This window comes from Muntiacus reevesi, chromosome 16 (assembly GCF_963930625.1).
Source record: "Muntiacus reevesi chromosome 16, mMunRee1.1, whole genome shotgun sequence".
Classification (NCBI taxonomy): domain Eukaryota; kingdom Metazoa; phylum Chordata; class Mammalia; order Artiodactyla; family Cervidae; genus Muntiacus; species Muntiacus reevesi.
Window position 1 is genome coordinate 58,055,954 of NC_089264.1, and position 11,508 is coordinate 58,067,461.

Consider the following 11,508-nt stretch of genomic DNA (forward strand, 5'->3'; position numbering starts at 1 on the left):
GGCCCAGATGATTAGGTTAGTTGCTCCAGACCTTGTAAATAGTGTTTGACTCAAGATTCTAAACCTGACTCCTTGACCTTGACCATGAATCTGTGCTGCCTTCAGTCTCAAATTAGTTGGCAAGTTGGTGCCTGGGAACTCTGATCACATGTGACAGGACCTAAGACCCAGGTGAGAAGTTTACTGGGAGATAGGCAGAGTATTAGGTCCAGGGAACAGATTCATCACACTTGGCTCTTATGCTAGTATGGCATTGTACAGGAGATGGGCAAATAGGCAATACGTTTGGAGAGAAACCAGACAGCTCATACCGAGTTCTAATTTGCTGTTCCTAGCAGCAAATTTGCTGTTGCATAGCAGACCATGACTCCCTTGGTCTTTGTAATTCAGGCCCCAGTTTCTAACAATTACCCCAGTAACGGAGAGGAAAGTGGCTTAGCAGCTGCAGCTGGGTCCTCAAAAATGGTGTCAGCAAATCATCTCAAGTTTTCTGGCCTAAAATTCTAGCATACATCCCGCCCAAGTGAAATTTGCCCTGGGAACCTGAGGGGGCATGATTCCCTGATGAAGACTTGTCAGTGGCTTCAAACATGGGTAGCAGAAGCAAGTGAAATATGGCAGTAGCTGGTATGAGATTTGGGTTCAATAAAGCTATCTGAAAGAAGATTAAATGAATTATTTTATGTAAGAGAATGCTTGGGTGGAAAGGATGAATAAAAACACCATTTGGGGGGTAAAATTTATTTGTATATTTACTGACATTAATAAACAAGCTAAAGATCAAAAGAAAAGAGTGTCTAAGTATTCCCACCCAAACAATAACTGAGATGGATAGCTGATCCTGCTGGTACCCACACAGAGGAAGTCAGGGCAGCCCTGAGATGTATTAGCAAGCACCTTGTTATGGCAGACACTGAATTAACAATCTCAGGTGGTACAGAAGCTCTACTGTGCTTTTCTGCCTTCTTTTTTTCTAAAGATTCGAGCAAACATTTGATGTCATTGCTATGAGGCTGCCAATATAGTGTTCACTTTCAGTACTTTTTTTTTTTTCCTTGTAAAGCTTGATTTGTCATTCAGGAAGAACAGAAGTGAGATTCTCTACTACACACCAGGGATGCTGGAAATGGCACAGGCTGTCTGTGCGAGGCGCTGGAGCTACCAGAGGCTGGCCCGGCCCTCCCTGGAGAGGCAACACTCTGGGTGATGTTCCCTCTCCGTGGAGCGGGAGGCCACAGCATGTTCGGAGACTCCAGCAGCCGAGTACCACCTACTTCCCTAGGCAATCAGGCCATGTGCTCTGGCTGCCTCTTTCCGAAATTGGAGCATCTTTTTAAATGAGGTTGTGGCCGTACATCCCATTGGATCAAGAATCAGATTCACAAATCTGGCTTATTACACATTTAGGAATATAACAAAAGTATCCACTATGTCAGCATTTCATAACTCTGAATGATTCTGCTTATTAACGGCTTGATCAGACAGAGAATAGCCTCCTAGGCACTTAATAAGCATTTGCTGAATTAAATGGTTATTCAGTTCAATTCAGTTCAGTCGCTCAGTTGTGTCTGACTCTTTGTGACCCCATGAATTGCAGCACGCCAGGCCTCCCTGTCCATCACCAACTCCCAGAGTCCACCCAAACCCATGTCCATTGAGTCAGTGATGATATCCAACCATCTCATCCTCTATTATCCCCTTCTCCTCCTGCCCCCAATCCCTCCCAGCATCAGGGTCTTTTCCAGTGAGTCAGCTCTTCTCATCAGGTGGCCAAAGTATTGGAGTTTCAGCTTCAGCATCAGTCCTTCCAATGAACACCCAGGACTGATCTCCTTTAGGATGGACTGGTTGGATCTCCTTGCAGTCCAAGGGACTCTCAAGAGTCTTCTCCAACACCACAGTTCAAAAGCATCAATTTTTTGGTGCTCAGCTTTCTTCACAGTTCAACTCTCACATCCATACATGACCACTGGAAAAACCATAGCTTTGACCAGATCGACCTTTGTTGACAAAGTAATGTCTCTGATTTTTAATATGCTATCTAGGTTGGTCATAACTTTCCTTCCAAGGAGTAAGTGTCTTTTAATTTCATGGCTGCAATGACCATCTGCAGTGATTTGGGAAGCCCCCCAAAATAAATAAAGTCTGACACTGTTTCTGCATCTATTTCCCATGAAGTGATGGGACCGGATGCCATGATCTTAGTTTTCTGAATGTTGAGCTTAAAGCCAACTTTAAATGGTTGAATATAATTTAAAACAAAATATATAGACAAAGGTGGATCATCCAGAAATGACTATGTGCTAAGTGTTCACTTTTGTGACAATCTGTTATGTGGAGTGAGTCTGCTTCATAGATAACTTGGATGAGGGAGTTTATGGTTACAGAGAGTCAGATAAGTTGCTTCTTCTTTGGTAGAATACTTAAGAGAGTTCCCAGTACTCCTAAAATAAGATTAGATGATCTGAGTTTAAAAATAAGAAGTGCATTCATTCCTTGATCTTGAAGAAAACACTGAATACTCTTGATCTTAGCATCCAGTTTCTGCATTAGAGAACAGCAAAAAGCTCTTTGTATTTATGAAATTTGAGTTTGTGCCACAAAAGAAACTCATTCACAATCATTCATGAACTCCACCCTTATCCTCTGGTCCTTTGTTAGAGGCTAGGGAGTTCTTGGGGGCTTTAATTTAGATGACTGTGGTATGGAGTGGATATATTCAAAGACCACACATAAATTTCCACACATAAATTAATATATAAATACTAAAACCTACATCATCATTTTTACATGGAATCACAAACAGGCCAAAAGAAAGAAGGAAGAAAGAAAGAAAGAGAGAAGGGAGGGAGAGAGAGAGAAAGAAAGAAAGAAAGAAAAAGAAATGTCACTTAGTCGTGTCCAACTCTCTGCGACCCCATGGACCGTCACCTACCAGGTTCCTCCATCCATGGGATTTTCCAGGCAAAAGTACTGGAGTAGGTTGCCATTTCCTTCTCCAGGAGATCTTCCCAACCCAGCCTCCCACATTGTAGGCAGACGCTTTACCTTCTGGGCCACCAGGGAACCAAGGCCATCCTCAAATAATGCAGAATCTCTACAGCGCTATGATGAGATCTGCCTTCTACTTGATTGTTGAGAAGATTTAGCGTGAATTCATGCCAAGTAAATAGAACATTGCCTGGTATGTAATAGCCACTCAATGAGATTAGTCATTATTAGTCAATATTTCACTAATAAATCCTCATTTGTAGCCGAGAGCTACTTATTAAAAGAACGGGGAAATTTCTTGCTCACTGCTGCACCTCCCATGCCACACACAGTGCCTAGCAATGTGAACTTATCTGTGGACTGAGCCCACCGGGTTTTTATTTTTTTTAAGTCCCTCGCCATGAATAGGTGAACAGATAGAGATAAAAAGGGAGGATGATTTCTTACTCCTTTTTTCTTAAAGTCCACCTCTGAAGAGTCGGATATGACTGAGCAGGAGCGCTCCTACTGCCCTACAGAACATGCCTCCATCCACACCACCGTGAAGAGGACGGGCATTCTGTGGATTCAGCACTCTTCCTGGGTGCTGTTATCAACTGAGTCTGCCTGGTTTCTAGCTTTGCTGGGTGTCAGGATACTGAAGAGCTACTCTAGATTTCTTAACTGTTTGAAGATCAAAGTGTCTGTAGCCAACCTCTTCACTGAAAGTGGAAGTCTGTTTTCAAATTCCTCTGTGGTCTGAACATTCATTTTTACTCATTAAAAATCTTTGTTTCATCATTTGTAAAACGAAGTAGTCTCTATCACATCAGATGCTGGATGTAGACTCTTGCTGGGCTGCAGCCTTCAGGCCTGCAGTTTCTGTATTTGCTAAACAAAGAGCCCAGAGTCAGTGACAGATACTTCAGCGGTTTAATAGATGGGAGATTTTACACATCTCTCTTACAAGAAAGAGAGCTGAACACTGAAGAATTGATGCTTTTGAGCTGTGGTGTTGGAGAAGACTTGAGAGTCCCTTGGACTGCAAGGAGATCAAGCCAGTCAATCCGAAAGGAAATCAACCCTGAGTATTCATTAGAAGGACTGATGAAGCTCCAATACTTTGGCCACCTGATGCAAAGAGCTGACTCATTAGAAAAAAGACCCTGATGCTGGGGAAGGTTGAAGGCAGGAGGAGAAGGGGATGATACAGGACGAGATGGTTGGATGGCATCACCAACTCAATGGACATGAGTTTGAGCAACCACCGGGAGATGGTGAAGGACAGGGAAGCCTGGCGTGCTGCAGACCATGGGGCGGCAGAGTCAGACGTGGCTGAGGGACTGAACACCACCACGTCTGAAGCAGAAGGTCCTGGAGCAGCATCCCACCGCCGGGAGGCAGATGGCAGGCTGGACAGGGCAGCAGAGCTCTTCACTCCCAGGAAGAACAGGGCGACTACCAGTTACAGGGAGAAACATTGTAGATCGGCTCATGGGTTACTAGGGAAATCAGCAGAGGAGGATGTCCTCTTTTAGCCCCTTAGGCTATGTACCCTCCTGGGGCAGAGTTCTTCCCCTCATTAAACTATCCAAGGGGGAGCCATTCTCATCTAAAGATTAGAACAGTCACTAACTCGGGTGAGGGACAGGTATGTAGGTATTTACTAATCAGGCCCTACAGTTAAGAAGGAAGGTCAGGGGCTTCCTTGGTGGCCCCAGTGGTTAGTTAAGAATGCACCTGCCACTGCAGGAGACACTGATTCAACTCCTGGTCCAAGAGGATCCCACATCCCTTGAGGCAACTAAGGCCGTGAGCCACACCTACTCAGGCCAGATGCAGCAGCCGCTGAGGCCAGCGTGCCTGGAGCAAGCCACTGCAGTGAGCAGCCCATGCGTGGCAGTGAGTAGCTCCCACTTGATGCAACTAAAGAAAGCCTGCATGCAGCAACGGAGACCCAGTGCAGCCAAAAATAAAAAATAAAATAAACAAATAAACAAATTTTTTAAAACTGAAGGAAGCTCAGTCATGCAAGTAGAGTGTAGGTGAAGCCGGGACTAATTGAGCGGCGGACGTAGAGAGCCAGAGAACGGCCATGCTGAGAGGCCTGGCCATACAATCATGCATGCTGGGTGAGCCGTTCTTTTTCTCCCCAAAGGGCTGATTTTTCTTGAGAGTGGAAATGGCCTCAGAATCTTTCCAATGCTGTGCTCCAAGACATCAGAATTCACATGTGAATCAAAATACATTTACTCTCCTTTTCTGTGGCAAGGCTTTAGACCAGAAGACTGATTATAGAAGAGGTGTTTAAATAAAATGACTATATTAGTGGTAGTGTGGTCATGTGACCACAAGCAGCTTAGCTTGAGCCAGCTAATGAAAATCTCCTCAGATTAGGATTTATTAATAAAATAATGTCTAGTAACTGCTAGCCTTACTGAGTAGCTACTATGTGCCAGGCAGTATTTCATTCACTTTTTTTTTTCCATTTATTTTTATTAGTTGGAGGCTAATTACTTTACAATATTGTAGTGGTTTTTGTCATACATTGACATGAATCAGCCATGGATTTACATGTATTCCCCATCCCGATCATTCCATTCACTTTACATGAATTTACTCATTAAATTGTCTTAACAACCCTTTAAGCAAAAGACAGATCTTATCATAGCATTGCATAATTCTGACAAAGTTGTTTTAGGATGGCCTTGGTCTATCAGTGATTCCCTTTAAAATGGACACTGTGGCTTTTAGTGTTTATATATCAACTTCGTTTTAGGAAATTTATGTGTTCTGAATTGCAGTGAAGTGAAGTTGCTCAGTCATGTCCAATTCTGCGACCCCATGGACTGTAGCCTACCACGCTCCTCCATCCATGGGATTTTCCAGGCAAGAGTACTGGAGTGGGTTCCTATTTTCTTCTCCAGGGGATCTTCCTGACCCAGGGATTGAACCCAGGTCTCCCGCGTTGCGGGTAGATGCTTTACCATCTGAGCCACCAGGGAAGTTCCTCTGAATTGCAGAGAAGTTGTTAAATAGCAGACTCATCATATATTTAACATTTGATATTTTGGCCCTTTGAGAGTAATCTTTGTAAGTCACGTTCCAAGCCCATGATATAAGATAATGTTACCAAACCAAATCTGGGTCCCCTGGCCCAAACAGTAAACCCAATCCACTCCTACCAGGTTGTGGTGAAGGAAAGTACAGCATCTATTGTGAGGCATCCAGTGTGGGGCCAAGAAAGAGGCATGGACAGCTCACGTTTGAATTCCTCAATGACTTTCAAGGGAGGATTTTTAAAGATAAAGGGAGGGACAGGGTCATAGGATGTCTGATCAGCTCATGGACATCCACCTGATTGGTTGGTGGTGAGGGGACAGGGTGAGTTAACATCCTCAACCTTCCAACCTCCCTGGTGTCTACATGCTAGTGATCAGCATGCAGTTCACCTCTTCCACTTGAGGCTTCCCTGGTGTCTCAGATGGTGAAGAATCCACCTACAATGCACGAGACCGGGATTTGATCCCTGGATCAGGAAGATCACTTGGAGAAGGGAATGGCTACCCACTCCAGTATTCTTGCCTGGAGAATTCTAAGGGCAGAGGAGCCTGGTGGACTGCAGCCTATGGGGTCACAAAGAGTCTGACATGACTGAGAAACGAACTCTTGATGTGGCAAGGTGGGGGTGGGAATCTTAGTATCTGCAAAACAATTCAGGATTCAGGATATTATCCTCTGCCCTTGAGGAGTAACAAAAGGAGTTGACTTTATTCATGGTTAAACTATTATTATTTTGTCTTGCCTGACTGTTTTCAATTGTTTCTGCATTTTTTTCCACTCTTCTGATTAAATTTTCTCTTTGGAACTCAGGGACAGCTAGGAGTCTAAAGCTTTTCTATAAACGAGAGGCGGGGGGTGAGGTGGGAAGGTATTTGTCCCCAGGAAAGCCTTATAGGGTTCAGCTTGGTTTCAATAATTTTTAATTTGGTTGTGTGTTTATTATTATTATTATTTCTCTGTGTTAAGAGCCTGGTTTTTGGAGTAAGTGACACAGATGGTGAATGAGCCTAGGAAACTCCCTAGCACTCACATTCATTCTAGCTTTGTTGTTCTTTGCTTGCAGCACAAATGTATTTTATGGGGAAATCTTATGCTATTGAAGAATTTTAAAATACTGAAATGTTTATACTTGTTGTTAAGATTTATACTGTTTAGTAAATAGCTACTACTCCAAGACTCCCAAGCAGCTCTCCTCTTCCATAAAAGCAACTACCCTATAAGGGTTGCCGGATAAAAATAGGATGTCTGCTTACATTTAAACCTCAATTAAACTTAGGAAAAAAATTTTCAGTTTAAGTATGTCCCATGTAATCTTTGGCCTATCTACACAAAAATTTATCTATGGTCTATCTGACATTCAAGCTAACTGGGCATCACATATTTTTAGTTGCAAAATTTGATGATCGCAACTCGACTTGAAATCCAAAGCTATTTACAATCCAGCACTAATGGGTGACATCCTAGACAGGGTTTTGTAAATCCTTTCTGACTAGTTGGTGTTATTTCTGTGTAAGTCATTAAATATTTTTAACATAATCTCTGGCCCGGTTCTAACACATGTCAAGGGCCTATCTACCTTATCATAGTCTTTCTAAAATTTGATAAGAAGAGCATTACTTACTAATTCTCTTATATTTTGTTTTTAGACTACACTCTCTCTTCACTGCTTTTGTTTTTATTCAAAGTTTTTTTCTAAAGAAATTTTTATATCATGCAAAATTATAAGTCCAGTGCACCATTTTTTGGTCAACTCTTGCACAATGAAATGACAAAAACCCAGCTACAGAGAAACTAAATTGCTACATACAATCTAACTTTTTGGAAGAGCTTTGAATCTCTACAAACTTGACAACATTTCTTGTTTGTGTCCTTCTGACTAGAAATCACTACTTTCCATCCAAGTAATTCCATTACTAAAATAAGATATGACATGAATTTTGCTACCTTGATCTAATAGCAAAGTCAAATGGTAACTGTAAACGAATCTTACTGAATACAGAATATGCAGCTCTGAAACGTGGTCTGGAAATATATAAATTTTAAAGCAATCAGATCCTTAACGTTTCTTTCCCAAAGCACATCCCACAGGGTACTGATTATGAGAAAACTGTAGTCGCTTTCTAGGAAAGAATTTCTGGCTGGGAACATGGTGGGTTAAACCGAGTTAATTGGTTTCCTTTTCCACTGGATTTTTTGGAGACATTATTAAGTACAATTGTGGATTTCCAGAGAAAATCTGTATGTATAACTAAGTATGTAAGATATGTTTGCCTGTGTGTGCATGTGTGTGTATCTACATGTCCCAAGTGTATTTTGGCAATTATTCTTGTCACAAAAGCCGGCTTTCAAACATTGCTGAAAGTTCTTATTTTGCAAGTCAGAAGCTTGTGTTAACGCCCATTCTCTTTGTATTCATTCTGTAATGGCTCTAAGCTCCCACCAGCAGATGATTGCCACTTGTGGACTATCAGCAGAGGTTATATGTTCAAAAAAGGGAATGGGAATGTGTATGGAAATTTTTCAAAATATCCTTAACGTGCTGGCTCAATAGTAAAGAATCCACTTGCAAATGCAGGAGACCCAGGTTGGATCCCTGGGTCAGGAAGCTCCCCTGCAGAAGAAGCTGGCAACCCTTTCCAGTTTTCTTGCCTGGGAAATCCCATGAACAGAGGAGCCTGGGGGCTACAGTGCACGGGGTAGCAGCAGAGTTGGACCTGACTTGACCGAAGAACAGCTAGAACAGCGTGCTTCCTAGTTAATTTCATTTTGCGGTAACGGGCACTTTATTTTCACTTGAGGTGGAAAGGCTGACAGTTATGGTGGGTAGTTTTGTGGACTTAGATAAATCTCAAGATATCTATGTCTGTTTCTTTAAATGTAAAAAGACGGTAATGGTATTAGAGGAGGGCATGGCAATCCACTGCAGTATTCTTGGATGGAGAATCCCCATGGACAGAGGAGCCTGAGGGCTACAGACCACGGGGTCGCAAAGAGTCAGACAGGACTGAGTGGCTCAGCTCAGCACAGCCCCGTGAAGTTTGAATTAGCTGCTTTACCTAAGAAGGCATTCTTATGTGTGGAGGATGAGCGGAGAGAAGAGTCTATGTGACGATGCATTTGGAAGTGCTTTTTAAAAAACAAAGCATTATTTATACGTTCAATATGATGATGAATCTTCCGTTGACAGAGGCTCCTCCAATCCAGCTTTTATTTTTTCTGATTTTCCAGACTTACTATTAGCGCTGCTATTCTGTAAAGATACAAAACTAGGAAGTGATACTTAAAGGAAAGTTACCGTATTTTCCTTTAAGGCAAATTACCATCTTCTGAATTTCTTTGATTTGTCAATACGTGTTTTCGTAGGATGGATTTCTGGAAGTTTTCAAATGACGTGCCCTTTAACTTAGCCTGCGCCAGCCCTTACGCACCAGGCTCGTGGTGGCGATGCCATCAGTGAGACCGTGAAGGGAAGGCTCGAGAGCACGCCTGCGCGTCTCTTGTGTGTTGCAGGGGGGGGATTGCTGTTGCAGGGGGCATGATTGCAAGTCCTGCACCGCCCATGCTGAGGTTGTTCTGTAACTGCCCGCGGGGCGGGAAGGCGGGGGCTGACGGCGCTGTCGTGCTAACGCAGGTCCTGTCCTTCTTGTCCTCCCGCCCCGCCCAGAGAGTGCAGCATCCGCACGGGTGCCCCTCCTGCGGAGGCTTCGGCTTCCTCCCCTGCGGCGTCTGCCACGGAAGCAAGATGTCCGTGTTCCGAAACTGCTTCACAGACTCCTTCAAGGCGCTGAAGTGCACGGCTTGCAACGAGAACGGCCTGCAGCGCTGCCGGAGCTGCCTGGGTTAGGGTCCGCACCCGCGGAGCACCGGGTTCCATTGACTGAATGCAGGAACTTGGCTTATACTTTTTTTTTAATGGCTATGTTTCTGGATTAATCAATTAACTTTGTCTATTATAATAGCCTTCGTTTGGAATTTTTGTCATGACTACTTTCATTGATGTGTTAAATAAATATTTATTCACCAGCTACGGTGTGCCAAGCCCCGTGCTGGACCCTGGTTTCCAATTGGAGTTAATGGAGGACCTGATAAAGTTCCAAGATATTCAAAGTCTGATTCCCTAACTGTGTTTGATTTTCTAAAGAAAATATAAAATATATCCGATGGTGTCTATCACAGTGCCACCCTGTTGTCTAGGATCAGTTCATTCAGCTCTCCAGATGCATACCTTTTATTAACATCTGAGCCTCAGCTGCAGGGGAGAAGAGAGCCCTGGTTAGTAGAAACGAATATCTTACTTATGCTTAAGCAGTAAGTTATCTTTAAAGCTGTAAAAATAGTCTTGGGGCTGATGATATCAACGGTAAATCATTAATGTTATTGAATGTATTTCTTGGTGATGATACAAAGGCTGCCAGAAGACTTCTCTGAATTTATATTTTTAAACAGCTGTTTTCTACTATTGTCACTTTCTTGAGCTGGACACAAAATATTACATAGTTTGAACACATAGTAGAAAATACTAGCCAAGTAGACAAAAGTAAATTTTACCATAATTATCAGCTAATACCTACTTGTACACATGTCTGTGCTCTGATGGATTCCTTTGTGAATGATTTTTAATAAATCACCTTCACAATATCTGTGACAAGATAATCAAAATATTTTAAATCTTGGTTTTGCGAAAAGATATAAATATTTACCAAGTACTTTCTAACCAGCCAGGTGTGGAACGCAAGGCAAGACTTTTGCTTTCATGGAGGTTACATTCTAAGAAAGAGGGAAGCGTTAAACAGGTAACCATAAGCAGGACGAACCTTACAAATACTACAAAAATAGTGCAGGCTGCTCTGGGAATGTAAGGCAGACCTGGATGAGCTAGGAAATAGTCAGAGCAGACTTTGCTGAGAGACTGATGTTTAAACAGAGACATCATGGGCAGTTGGAAGCCAATTAGTCAAAGAATAAGAGAGAGACTATTTTAGCTAGAGAAATAGCATATTTGGGAACTCAGATCAGAGAAAAGTTTTTGTTTGAGGAGCTGTAAGACATCCAGTGTGGATAGTTATAACCTGGTAATAATGGAGCAGTTTTCGGCTGATTAAGCCTCCTGCTATACACACATTTACTCTGAACAAAATAGGAAAAAACAACTGCTGAAGATATTGGAACTAAAACTAGGAAAGAATCAGGATTTCAGTCACTGGAAGAAAGGAAAGAAAATGAACCCCCCATTTATCCAGCTTGCCCTCTGAGAACACCTCCCAGTCTGCACAGAATATAGATCATAAGGAAAGTGCAAAGTTACTGATTTGAAAAGATAAAACTGGAATTTGAGACTGCAGGGTACCTGGAATTGAGTGGAGAATTTTAAGAAATGAGAGAACCCACGAGATGGGAGTACGTAAGTCTGCTCATAAATTCCACTCAAGTCCTTGACTGACTCCTAACGTACGTACACAGAGGAAGGAAGTGTCC

At 42.6% G+C, this 11,508-nt stretch overlaps 1 protein-coding gene across 1 annotated transcript in view; it reads left to right on the plus strand.

Annotated features, from left to right (window-relative positions):
* GRXCR1 (glutaredoxin and cysteine rich domain containing 1) overlaps positions 1-9,915 on the plus strand; it is a 119,919-nt gene extending 110,004 nt beyond the window's left edge. The window contains exon 4 of the mRNA XM_065907569.1: positions 9,698-9,915. Within this exon, the coding sequence (XP_065763641.1) occupies positions 9,698-9,877 (180 nt within the window). The 3' untranslated portion in view covers positions 9,878-9,915. The remainder of the gene's footprint in view (positions 1-9,697) is intronic.
* The last annotated feature ends 1,593 nt before the right edge of the window (positions 9,916-11,508 follow it).